The following is a 14,393-nucleotide window of genomic DNA, read 5'->3' as shown; positions in this document are numbered from 1 at the left end:
AACTCTTGGAGGAGAAACTGGGAAGGGGGCAACATTTGAAATGTTAATAAATAAAATAACTTTTAAAAAGACTGGATAAGGAATGGTGATAATGGGTAACAAACATAAGTAAAGCAACAGTAAAGCAACGTATTTTCTTGAAGACATTGAATCCATTTTAATCAATTACATATCTATGACCTATATTGTTAGAGATTAACAACTAAAGTAACTGAGTAATCATCCTTCTTAAATTTTCAGGAATTGCTTATTTTAGGGAATTTCAGAATATTGTTAAACTGTAGATGCTAAGTCTACATTGGGACCTGGGTGTCCTGGATTTCTAATGAGATCTCAGAAAAGACCAATAGCCCAGGTATTTATTCACAGACCAGAACTTGTATCTGACATGTTATTTTACATTATAATTATAAAAAACAGTACTAGAAACTAAATTAAAAAATTAAGACTTTATGGGTGATTTAATCAAATTTAATAGAAATCAAAATATCCACATTTCCAAGATGCTCAATATAGCTGAAGTCTACATTTACATGTGTGGACATGCACACAGATTTGTAGCATCCTGAATCATTTCCTTAAGACTAGTGACAAAGAAACAGGTCCGAGAAGAGGACAAAATGTACACAGGGTTTTCAGTTTAAAAATCAGAATGGCAATAAATGAAAAATGAGGACAGCTAACTTGCTGATATTTTACTATAAATGGAGAACTTTCTGCATTTATAAAAAAAAGACTTAGTTTACAGACACATAGTCCTCTTTCTTTAAAAGGTTCTACTGAAGACCTTTGTCCTCCTGTCAGAGAGTCAACTACTGCCCTTGCCACAAGATACCCATTGTGTTTTCTGTGTGCACTGTGATAAAGTCAAAGTTCACTTTGTATCATACTGTGGTGTCTTAAGTATAACACTTGTTACATAGATCTGATTTTTGCTCCTTCTATGCCTTCTGTTTCTCCTCAGCTTAACTGTTAACAGGGAGCCTCTTCAACATCTGTACAGTCTGCTATAAAAATGAGTACCGCCGAAGATGTTTGGAGAAAAGATCTGACGATCATCCATGGTTACCCCATGGTCTATGCTTTTGCGCTCAATTGGGAAAAGATTGAAGAGTTCCAGAGCAAACCAGATGACATTGTAATAGCCACTTATCCTAAATCAGGTGAGTTCTGTATCCTGAATCATGCAGGCCTAACCTGCCTTTTTTGTCTTACATTTTTTTCCCTTCATGTGTCTGTTCAGAGCTGGTATGGGGACTGGTGAAGGAATATGTTAGAATTTAGAAGGAAGAAATAAACATTTCATGTTTACATGTGTGAGTTTCTTACAGAGTAAGTCATTAAATAATTAAACCAAACCTTTAAGGCAAAGAGACTGATCATGCCTTCTGTTACAGGTACTACTTGGCTTGGTGAAATTGTAGACATGGTTCTAAATGATGGAAATGTTGAAAAATGTAAGCGAGATTTTATCACCTCTAAAGTTCCAATGCTGGAATTGAGTGTCCCTGGAATAAGAGTGTCAGGTAAGATCAGATCCTCTGGTGATGATAATTCTTACAAGAGTTTTCTCACCAACACTCTCCTATTTGTAATTTCAACTCCGTAAAAGGAAGAGTAAAAAAATAAACCAAGAACAGACATTTGCATAGTTATAAAGAATGAATCACTGTAGTTTATAGAATTATTAGTAAAATATGCATCTATAAGGGATGTAAAGAAATAGTGTAACATTTGAAAGTAAATTATCTTATCAATTTTACTACTCGCACAGAGCCGAAGAATAAAACTGTGTGAGGTATAACCACTGGACAAATTGTTTTAGATGGCACATTCAGTTTGATCTACACATTGTGAAGGCCCAAAATTTTACAGGTATTTTGGGCAAACATAATGCAGGAACATGAACCATCCACATGTTGATGGACTGATGCATAAAAACCCTTAGGGTAACACGTGGCCTAAAGAAATTGTAGCAATTAAAGGAAGGAGCAGGGTGGGAAGCAACTTAAAATCATACCATGCAGGATTAAATATAGAAATGGGAAATGCTTAAAAGTTTCTTTAATTTTATTCTAAACATGATAGGAAAGATATTTAATGGCTTTAGGCATGTAGGAGTCATTGAGTAGCATTTTTGGTGTTTATAATACAAAGTCCAGTCTAGTGGCTATGTAAGATTAAATTTATAATTTTAGAGATATACTTTAGATTGGTTGACTGACAGATAACCTAAGAAGAATGAGGAAAATGAAGAATGAAGGTGGAATCCAGAAGTTTTTTTTTTATTTAGGTTGCCAAGTGTACTATGAAGCCAGGGGTTTTTGGAACTTTGGAAGAAGATATATGGGCAAGGTTATTAACAATTCTTTGTAAAATGTTAGATTTCGGGTATTGGATGTTTTAAATAATCAGTTGGAGGATATTCATTTGGCAACTTTTAGCACAATTCACCCTTGGAAGCAAGGCTGCGGACCAACAACTGTGTAATATAGAATTACAATATAATAGTCATCCATAAAACTGCCATCATGAAGAGGTTTATTTCCATAGTGGAGAAAAGAAGATCTAAAAGCTAGGAGGGACTGGGAAACCCTGGTCTTTGTAAGTAAACCTGCTGAGAACCTAGAAAAGAACACAGAAGAATGGAAATACTCCTCCCCATACTTCAATTTAAACATCTAAATTTCTTACTACCCTGGAGATGGCTCATAACAAGGTTTGTAACTCCCAAAGAAAGGGATCTGTTGCTGGTAGTTGCTGTCTAAAGTAGAAGGGAAAATAAAAGCTTGAAAAATAACAATCACTTTAATACCACAGAAAATTATAAAACCAAATATTGTAGACATGATCGTCTGGGATTGCTGCTGAAGGCAGGGTTAAGGGTGAAGTCAATTGCCACAGAGAGGTCTGTTGAAGTTTAATGGAGAGATGAAGGTGGTAGTTTGGATTTACTCTAGAGTCAATTGTGGATACCTGTGACACATTCATAAACTCTAAGACATCATACTCATAATATAAAAGGCTTGTTTAAACCACCTCATTTGAAAAATGGCTCTGAGACAATGGAAAATGACAAATCCTTTATGAAATTTGAGGGAGAAACAAGGAAAACAGGCATGGGAAAGACAGCCTAAGAATTACAGTGGGGAACTCATGCTTATAGGAGATACAGCTTGGATTTCCCTGTACTGGCAAACATGGCTGTCACTACTGGTTTGGAGACTTGAGATCTGACGTGGAACTTTTAAAGTTTTTAGTTAATATATTTAGATAAATTCAGGGCATCCAACTTCCAATTACATTTAAAATTCATACAATAAAACATTTAATTTAGAAGAATCCCATCTCAAATAATTTTTAGAAAGACACACATGAAAAATATGTCATTTATCTAAAATTCAAATTTAACTGGTCATCTTAGATTTTTTATTTGATTTTCATGACCTTATTTCTACTGTTATAATAGGGTTGTATTTAGTATTCGTTGTGACCATGAAGTTCAGTCAACAAGATGTTCATTGGTAAATAACATAAATCACATGCTTGTTCTGAATTTTAATTCTATTATAATTATATGTTGTCTATTATATTATCATGTATATAATAGAATGGACATAGGCACTAAGCATGAGAACACAGGAAAGAGTGCATTTCTTTTGCAAAATGTTCCCTATAAAGAATAGGCTATCAAGGACATCTCTAAATAGTCTAAGCTGATCTTGAATGTAAGGTTCTCATGCCTCAGTGTCTTGAGCATTGGGATAAAATCTTTGAGCCATGATGACAAGGTGTATGCAGTATTGCAATCAAGTAAGTGTTATCCAGAACACTGCATCTGTACATCCTATTATAAATCATAAATGATTAAAACAAGTAATCGTTTAGAGTTGATTAATAAGATATGTGTTTTCTTTTCAGAAAAAAATGCACTCATATTTAAAATATCAAGAGTATGTTTTCTTAACAGTTATTTTAAAGATTAGAGTAGTTTTAAGTAATACAGAAATTAAAGTATTTGTATGACTTTAAGATTTATATGAAAGACATAATAGAAATAGATGTAATAAAATTCTGAAGAAATAGATCCGAAAAATTTTAAGTTACTAAGTGTTTTATACCAAATTCTTGCAACAGAACAAAAGAACAAGACTCACAAATAATTTTAAAATATCTCACAAGGAGAAAAATGATAGTAGACATTAAAACACAGTGAGGTAAATGTCAAACCATACACTGTTACCTGTTGAGTGATACTACCTTCTGGAATTCTGAAAACTGACTGTAGTAGATTTAAAATTCACCTGTACTTAATATTGCTCAAAAATGAAAAAGTGTGTTGAAGGACAGTGAGATGACCCAGTAGGGAACAGTGATTGCTGCATACATACAGGAATCTGGAACTCACAAGGAAAGGTTGGACTCTTGAAAGTTGTTCTTTGACTTCCACAAGAGTGCTGTGACAGATATACACATCTAAACCACGCATACACACACACACACACACACACACACACACACACACACACACACGCACATGCACATGAACAAGCACACACACATTCATGCACTCACACAAGCACACATGTTCATGCACACAGTAAAATAGCATTGACAAATATTTGTAGGGAAGATGAAGAAATCTTAGGTTCTTTGATACTCTGATCTTTCTACGTTCTAACATGAAATTTCCAGGTATTGAACTCTTGAAGAAAGCTCCATCACCTCGGGTTATAAAGACACATCTTCCAATTGATCTACTCCCCAAATCCTTCTGGGAGAACAAGTGCAAGGTACATGGTGGACTACAGGCCAAGCTTCCAGTTGAACCTCTCCATTTATCTACTCATGTTATGAGAAGTAGTAGCATGCTTTTTGATACAGCAAACTAAACTACACTAGAAAGTGCTCCATTTTTTCTCTTCTCTCTGCTGGCAGTGTTTCTCTCATCTATTGTTTTTCATCTCCTCCCCTCTTCTGGTCCCTTTCCTTGACTCCTCTTTTTTTCTTTTGGTTCTGTTTTGTTTTTTTGAGACAAGCTATCACTACATGTTCCAGAGTTGCCTCACTTTCTTAATCTTCCTTCTCCAAGCCTCCAAATTCTACAATAGTAGGTGCTTGCCACCATCAACGGTTAAAATTTTTAAAATTAATTTCATTTTATATATATAAAGTTTCTAAACTTAATGTAACAGCACCATATTTCCACTTTTATCCCCTTTCTGCCCCATGGTAATGTTTATTCTACAAAAAGTATTAAGAAAAGAATGTGTATGTTTTCCCTGACGTCTGTTGACATTATTTAGTGAAGTATTTGTGACTGACTGTTTACTCAGCAAGAAATTTCAAGTTGTTCAAAAGTTAATCATTTGTTTTTCTTTCTTTTTGCTTATTTACTTTCCATCTGTCACTGCCCCACTTCCTGTCAACTCCCCCCACAATTCATCTCCACCCCTCCTCTCCTCCTTTGAGAAGGTAGGCTTGCCCCTGTATCCTCCCAAGCTGTCATATCAAGTCTTTTTAGCAAGGCTAGGCACATCCTCTCCCACTGAGGCCAGACAAGGCAGCCCAGATAGAAAACCATACCCCACATACAAGCAACAGATTTTGGGATAGTCCAGTTCCAGTGGTTCAGGACTGACACGGAGACCAAGGTATAAAGCTGCCACATATGTGCAGAGGGCCTACATCTAGTCCTGTATGCTCTTTGGTTGGTGGTTCATTCTCTGAGAGACCCAAGGGTCTAGGTTGGTTAATTCTGTTGGTCTTCCTGTGGAGATCCTATCCCCTTCAGGGCTGCAATCCTTCCTGCTGTTCTTTCTTACATAAGAGTCCCTAAGCTCCATCCACTGTTTGACTGTTAGTGTCTGAGTCACCTGCTGGGTGGTGCCTCTCACAGGACACACATGCTAGACTCCTGTCTGCAAGCATAGCAGAGTTAATAATGTTAGACATTGGAGCTTCCGTGCAAAATGTGTCTCTAGTTGAGATACTTATTTGTTGACCATCCTCTCAGTCTCTGTTCCTCTTCCCTTCCCTACATTTCTTGTAAACAGAATAAAGTTGAGGTAGAAAGCATTGTGGGTAGGTTGGTGTCCCTATCACTCCAATAGGATTTTTGTATAGCTAAAGGAGGTGGCCTCTTCAGATCCCATAACCTCAATGATGTGTGTCCCAGCTATGGTCACCCTCACTGATTCTTGGGCTCCTCCCCTATCCCAGGTCTTGGCATGCTTCTGACCTTCCCACCTGACAGTTACAAATCTCCATTCAGTCTCATTGCAATCTTGACATTTCTCCTGTCCTTCCCCACACCTGATCTTGAACTCCTCCTTTTTTTCTTCCCCATCCCCTTTCCCACGGTTCTCTCCCCTTCCATTTTCATCCTACAACTATTTTATTTTCCCTCCTTAATTGAGATTCAGCATCCTCTATTGGACCTTCTCTCTTATTTATTTATTTTGGTTTGTGGAATGTAGTGTAGGTATCTTGTATTTTATAGCTAATCTCCACTTATATTACACACCATGTGAGTATATCCCATGTATGTTCTTTTGGATCTGGGTTACTTCCCTCAGAATTCTATTCTCAAATTCCATGTATTTGCCTGAAAAATTCACGGTGTCTTTGGTGGTAACTCTACTATGCCAATTATCTAGTTCTTCTTACTTGAGTTTATATAAAGAATTTGGGCTGCATAAGGTAAAAACAAAGTGTAATCATGCTTGTATATGAAAGCATTATCTTTGTATGCTAACCAAAACCTTAGTAAGTTCATGAGAAGAGATTCTATGTTAGCAGTGCTCTTAGAAGTTGATGGAAACAGAGGCAGAAACCCACAGATAAACATTAAGCAGAGTTTAGGGCATCTTATGGAAGAATCATAGGAAGAACTGAGAGAGTCAAAAGGGTCCCTAAAGGAAAATCTATAGAGCACCTACTCACTTGGGCACATTGGGGCTCACAGAGGCTTAATAACCAACCAAAGAGCAAGAATGGACTGTATCTAGCCCTCACCCCATCTGTGCAGCTTAGTCTTAATGTGGGTCCTCTAACAATTGGAGCAGGAGCTGACTTAGAATTGGATTTTGCTCCCTGCCTTTGGATCCCTTTCCTAAAGCTGGGCTGCGTTGTCTGGCTTCAGTGGAAAAGCATGTGCTGAGTCCTGATGAGACTTAATAGTTCATGGTGGGTTGAGAAGGGAGGTATGGGGGAATAAATTAGGAGGAGAGAAGGGGGAATGCAATAGAAGAATGAGAGAGAAGAGATACCTAGAAAAAAATGGGGGTAGAGGCTGAGGGAAGCAAGCCAATAAGCAATGTGCAGTGTTCCTTTGTCACCTTTGTTTTACTTCCTGCCTTGGTGTTCTCTGATTATGAACTATAACATATAAGTCAAATAAACCCATTCCTCCAAAAGAAGGAGGGGGAGGAGGAGAAGGAGGAAGAGGTGGTAGTAGTATTGGTGGTGGAGAAGAAGGAGGAAAAGGGGGAGAGGGAGGAGGAGGTGGAGGAGGAGGAGGAGAAGGATGAGAAAGAGGTGGTGGTAGAAGTTCACTATCAGCCACAACTCTTAGAAGAAAAAGCCCTTTGCTGATTTATTAACTTACAACTATATTTCTTTATTACTAATCCAGCACCATTTGCTTTTCTTCATCCTTTGTTATGTAGATGATTTATCTTGCTCGAAATGCCAAGGATGTTGCTGTCTCCTATTATCATTTTGACCTAATGAATAATGTTCAACCTTTTCCTGGAACCTGGGAAGAATATCTGGAGAAATTTCTAGCTGGAAATGGTAGGCTTAAGTCTTAGCTTTAAAAGATTAAATAGTTTTTATTTAAAATATTGCTAAGTTTAAATAATTGAATTTTCCTTTCATAATTTTTATGTCAGAATGTTCAAGTTTGATACAATTTAGTAAGTTCAATTTCATTGTAAGCAAGTGAATATATTTAAATTTTTGCCATAAAATTCAACTTGAAAGTATGATAATTATCACTGTCATATAAGCACATTTCAAGTGTTAAAAGTTCATCTTCATGCTTTGCTCATCATTACACAGGTCTCATATACATGCCATACCTCTGATATTTAGATTCTAACTCTGTTATGTAATATATCTTCCATGGGTATTGGCATGACTCAGTGGAAACCAATCTATTCTTACTTAGAATATTGTATGTTTTTAAAGTTGATTGTACATCTATTATTGGCTAATTTTACCTTCTTGGAAGCTTATTCTTAGTTCTCAGTTTATTTGATTATCAAAATTCACATTATTTTTACCACCAGAAAATGTTTGATCTGATGAACACTCATGAATGTACTATTACTTTTCTCTTTTAGTGGCCTATGGTTCATGGTTCAATCATGTTAAGAGTTGGTGGGAAAAGAGGGAAGGGCATCCATTACTTTTTTTATACTATGAAGACTTGAAACAGGTAACATATTAGATATTTATTCTGAATAATATGTACACTCTGTTATAGGAAAATCATTAAGTTTTATTTTTCAAGTTAAAATTGGAATCCAACATGAAATATTGGTTTTCCTGTGACCCATTGCCCCTTATCTGCAAGTCTATCAGATCAGTAGCTACTTTGCAATTCTGAAATAATTTATCAATATTTGCTCTTTTCTTCTTTTAGCTTTTAGGTGATTTTTTTCAACCCTCCTTTCATCCAAAAATTCTGTCCTGGACTTATCAGGATGTCTCATTCATGATCACATGCTTGGTATCTGAGTGCTCCCCCAGTTGTTTCTCTTCTGTTCTTCAACATGTCATTTTTTACCACTCTTATGTTCTTCCTTCAATGTTGACTTTATCTTCCCTTTTTGTTTTTCAAGATTTTGGTTAGGTTGTGAATATAGTACAAAGTATACTCTTCCTATCTCTGGACTTGGATCAAGCCATCATGTTTTCTGTTGTATATCTCTTATGATTCTTTTGAACTTTTTCACTCAATCATTTTAGTTCATGAATTTAGCTAGTCTTGTGTGATGTAACTTGGCTCAATATTACTGCAATATCTTTTGCCATTATTCTGGGCTTTTCTATCAAAACTGGACAATCACACCTACCCTCACAAAACACTGAAAAATACATGGAAATGTTTCCATGAAAAAAATCCAGATATACAACTTAGAACACCTTTCAAATTTCAAATCTCTCCTGGAAAGTAAAACTCTGTCAGTTGTGGAACCATGCTTACAGTAATTGATATGGTGCTCAACTCAGATATTAAGCTTCAGTAGTCATCCATGGAATGAACCTCTGATAATATGATTGCTTTCTGACTGCTTCACTTAGTAACCAAAATCTTAGTGGCAATATGCTCCTTTTTGTGGTAATATTCTCTGAATCTACTTTGGGAGAACTCAGAGCATATTTCATATTTTATCTCAAATGAACTGAAAATTCTGACTATACCCAAGTTGTAGTTAGCTTGCAGCTCCAAAGAGAATCGAAACCCTAACCCTAACCCCAATCCTGGGTGAGGCACTATGTTATCCTTGGAAGAGTTAAACTGGTTAATTTCCTCATGAAGCTGATGTGATTTATTTAAAGGAACATGTTCAGATTGATGCATGGACTATCCCAAGAAGTTCTTAAAGAATATCCAAATATTTTTCAATCTCCCTAAAACCTGTCACATATATTACTCTTAAGTAGGATGTAGTTTGCTTGGTTATATATAGTCACGTAAAAAATGTTATACATTCACACACACACACACAAAGAGAGAAAGAGAGAGAGAGACAGAGAAAGAGAGACAGACAGAGACAGAGAGAGACACACAGAGAGAGTTTTAGTCTTGTTTATGGAGAATGAGTTGCAGGGGAAGATTCCATTAGCTCTTCTTTCTTTATAATTTTGCAGATACTGCATTCTCCACTTCCTGAAAATGTTAGTAAAACTTCTCTTAATGTGAGATGTCTTGACAATACATACACGTGTTTATGTGTGCACACATAACTAATAATATTTTACAATGTTATTTTTTCCTATTTAATATAAGTACAGTCCAATTTCTTCATAAATGTCCTAGAATGTTATAATTTTTCCCCAAAACATTTTTCTTTACATGTTTTAATTTTTTATCATTTATATAAACTATTCAAACCTAATTCTGCCCTATATCCACTTTTTAAAAAATCACTTTGGAGAACATTTAAAATTTCTATACTAAGAATTTAAGCTGTTTCTTCTCTTTGGAATTAACATCAACATCTCAATAATTAGTACAGTTTATTAAATTCTAAATCATATCTCTCAAGTTTAGTTTCAATATTGTTTCCTTTTCAAAATATTTTGATATATCGATAAAGATTTAATTTAATACCTTAACATTACAAATATTAAGTCGTGTTATGCTATAAACTGAAGAAAGATGAATTTTGGTTATTTTTTTGTAGTTATGCTTGAATGTGTCTGTGTACTTGAATGCACAAGCTCAGAGAGATCATTGGAGCCGGGTCCTGAGAAGTGAGCTATGCAATGCAGGGGCCTGGGAATCAAACTTGAGTCTTCTGGAAGAGAACTGTATTTTTTCAACCACTGAATTCTCTCCCCAGCTCATTGTTTTCTTAGTTAAATTATTGCCTTTCTGTGTAGCATGGATGACCTTGAGTCCATCATCTCCCTTTCTCAACCTTCTGAATAGCATAAGATTCAACCGTAAGAACAGAGCTGTTTACATTGTGTCATTTCGTAAATTATGTGAGTGCTTTACATATTTTCTATTCTCTTGCATTTACCATTTAACCCCCTGACAGAACCCAAAGAAGGAAATCAAGAAGATTGCCAGCTTCCTGGACAAGACCTTGGATGAAGAAACCTTGGACAGGATTGTCCACCACACTTCCTTTGAAATGATGAAAGAAAATCCCCTGGTCAACTATACCCACATTCCCACAGTGATGATGGATCACAGCAAGTCCCCATTCATGAGAAAAGGTAAGACTCTTCTGGCTGTAGCTCCCACCTTTACTTTGTTGTGAAGAAACAGTTCTATAATGTCTACTATTTTATTTAACTTTGTAAAGCTTCTGTTCTTCATAGGAACTCAATGAAAACTAAACATTCTTACAGTTAAAACTTTATGAGATTCAATCTAACAAAGAAGGGTGAGCTACATAGTTCCTAAGGGTTCGATAAACACCTTCTTCATTTGCTACTCTAAATATAGCTGACTTTCACAATTAACATGCAATTTCACGTTCATCATTCTCTTCCATTTTACAAATTGTCCTAGACCCTCTTCTTTCAAATGACAGTCTACCTAGTAAAATGTAACTTCTTTAAATCCTCATATTATTTAAAAAATAATTGTGATTTTTATAAAGATAATTCACCAAAAAGAAGTTTGTTTGTCTTTTTATCTCACAGAAAAGTTCTTCTACTTCAAGGTACTATCTGAATTACTGTAAGCAAAGTCAAAATTTAAGTTAAAAGACTAGGAATTTACTGTTGAAGTTATTTGTTTACACTGAAGTAAATCACATCTATTGTGACTCCTTCCTCATAGTCCATTTCAGTAATAATAAATCAACACTTTTCATAGATTAGTAACTTAAATAATTAAAAGTTTTCTTCTTAATAATGTCACCCTCTGTTTTGATTATTATTTATTAGAATAGTGACAATAATATTTGATTATTTTTAATAAAATATCATTAGAATAGTGATAGATATAATCCCATTTAGTGCTGTTCAAAAATAAACCCAAGTATCTGTGCAGATATAGACATATAATCAAAATAATTTGGAAATGCATTATATTATGGTATTTTAATAAGACTTTTAATCTTATTAAACTATAAAGTTTAAATTTATTTGAAAAACAGTGTATTTGTATTCAAAGATAATTTATAATATAACAAAATAAGAAGTGTTATTAGTATTTTTCTAATTTGGAAGAACTGATATATATGCATATACATTTATTTATATATACATTTTGTTTAATAGAGACAACAAGTAATTCTTTTGTTTAAATAGTTCAAATCACTCATGTCATGGATGTAATTTTCCAAAGAGTTTAACTCCAGTCATATGAAAATGGATATAGTCTCATGATAATTCAAATACTGATGAGTTCCGTGTCTATATATTATGTTCTGTGCTGTGACATTTTATCATTAAGGAAAACTTGCTGACCTAAAAAATATTGTCTTTACATATCCTGTAGAGTAAGAAAATGGCATGTCCTGTGGTTAGACTGATCCAAAATTTATCTAGATTATAGTACTTTCTAAATCAATAGCATCAAATACATCAATTATCCAGCCAATGTTCTACTTGCAACACTGACAAAATATGTAAAACGTAACAACTATGGTATAAAGTTTGGAAAAATGCTACATGGAATGATATATAAGAATTTATATTTTAAACAGAAATTATGCATAAATATAGAATATTTGTGGCAATTGTCTAGATTCATTTGTTCATCTACTTATTCAGTAGGATGAGTGTTTATATATATATACACATATAATTCATGTATACTACAGGCTCCTCTTGAATACCTTCATGAGGCACTTGTTCTTTGAAATATTCAAAGTCATATATTTTTCTCATGGTGGCCTAGAAGTCTTATTTATATGTTTGGTTTTAATGTTTTTTTTTCATCTAAATTATAATTGACGTAGAAATCTTGTGAATTAGGGGATAAATACCTTCCAATGAAAAAGGAATTCTCAATTGTAAATTACAAAATATTAAACCTATCTGTTTCCCATTTGATAGCTCTACTAGACAATAAACAGTCCACATTCTTTTCAGGCTTTATAACTGAAAAATAAAATGTCTTCTTAACCCTGAACAATGAGCTGTAACTCCATGACCAAAGGCAGTGAGAAAAATATAACATCTCTCCCATGAAAACTTACAGAAGAAAATCAGGTCTCTCAAAATCACCTTTGAACTGTGAACTCTGAGCTTAGCTGTCAGCCTGTTTTTAAATGATAATGTTTATTTTTAAATAATGTTTTAAAGCAGTCATTTTTATTCAATATGAGTTTATTTTAAAGTTTCATCAGACACCTTTATATCAATATAAATGTAACTTCATATATTATATCACCAAAGTTCCAAATTAGAATAAAGATAATAGCACTTTTCTTTGTTCTTTCATATTAGCAATTACCTTTGAAGCCAAATGCAGTATATTTCAACTTCATTCCTTAAGTATCCAGTCTTTCCATTGTTGTATATTAGTTTTATTCTTTCATGCGTTATTATTTTTAGGTGTTGTTGGTGACTGGAAAAATTACTTCACAGAAGCCCAAAGTGAGAAATTTGATGATGTCTATAAGAAGAAAATGTCGGGAACAACACTTGTGTTCTGTACAGACAGTCAGAGTGCCTAATCTGCAACTTGAATATATGATTTCTTGAAATTGTAATTTGACAGGGAAATCAAAAAGATTTGGAAAGGAGAAATGGATGTGCTTTTAAAACACTGATTAAATTTGTCCTACACATTCCTCAATAGGTAACATTCCAAATTATCTAGAGCTACCACCTTTTGTTATCTTAGTTTTCAATGGGGTATATCTGGAGATTCCTAGGTGACTACTAAATTAAATAAATAATTTTGTGATTTTTGAAAAAATAGAAGTTGGTCTGAGTTTATCATAACATCCTCTATAACTTGTTTCAGGACACGCAACTTGCACTTGTCTTCTTGAGAAAATTTCACAGGAGACTGTACTTTCCCACTCTGTTTCTCAGGTAGTAGTACTTAGAGAAAGCATTTAGAGAACAGTAAATACTTCTTAAAGTTATGTTCCCTTTGCTGTTGGAACAGTCTGCAAGGTCACATGTGGTCTGCATTTTTCCCCACTTTTTATTGGATATTTTATGTATTTACATTTCAAATGTCATCCATTCCCCCTCCTCACTCACCCTGCTTCTATGAAGATGCTCCCATTTCCACCCCTCCACTCCCATCTTAATGCCCTGGCATTCCCCTACACTGAGGAAAGGAGCCTTCACAGAATCAAGGGCTTCTCTTCCTGTTGATGCCAGACAATGCCATCCTATGCTACATATGGGGCTGAAGCCGTGCCCCCTACCTTGTGTTCTTATTGTTTGGTGGTTTAGTCCCTCGGAGCTCTGGGGGGTCTGGTTGCCTCTTCTGCACTTGCCTTGGTTTCCCTCTCCTGAATATCTGATCTAGAATACTGTGCACCCTGGCTATCTACGGGTTTTCATGCTAGTCTGTGATTGATCAATCATTCTTCTGCCATGGTTCTTCAATAATGTATTTCATATCCCTGGTTGAGTAGCTGAGAGGTGGAAATATTTCTATATTTTATCTCATCTATTCTACGTCTCTAAAGATCAAAAGATTTACAATTTGGTTTAAAATTCTTTCCTTGAGA

At 34.8% G+C, this 14,393-nt stretch overlaps 1 protein-coding gene across 1 annotated transcript; it reads left to right on the top strand.

The window, feature by feature from the left end:
- Positions 1-1,015: 1,015 nt before the first annotated feature.
- Positions 1,016-13,376, top strand: SULT1B1 (sulfotransferase family 1B member 1; the record flags this gene model as incomplete). Its single annotated transcript, XM_080919182.1, has 7 exons — positions 1,016-1,163; positions 1,398-1,526; positions 4,696-4,793; positions 7,671-7,797; positions 8,349-8,443; positions 10,779-10,959; positions 13,255-13,376. 7 exons carry the CDS (start codon positions 1,016-1,018, stop codon positions 13,374-13,376), a joined length of 900 nt encoding a protein of 299 aa, XP_080775308.1.
- Positions 13,377-14,393: the final 1,017 nt, after the last annotated feature.

Source organism: Micromys minutus (genome assembly GCF_963924665.1).
Source record: "Micromys minutus genome assembly, chromosome: 1".
Classification (NCBI taxonomy): domain Eukaryota; kingdom Metazoa; phylum Chordata; class Mammalia; order Rodentia; family Muridae; genus Micromys; species Micromys minutus.
Note: the sequence above shows the minus strand (reverse complement) of the source record. Positions and strands in the feature narration are given on the sequence as shown.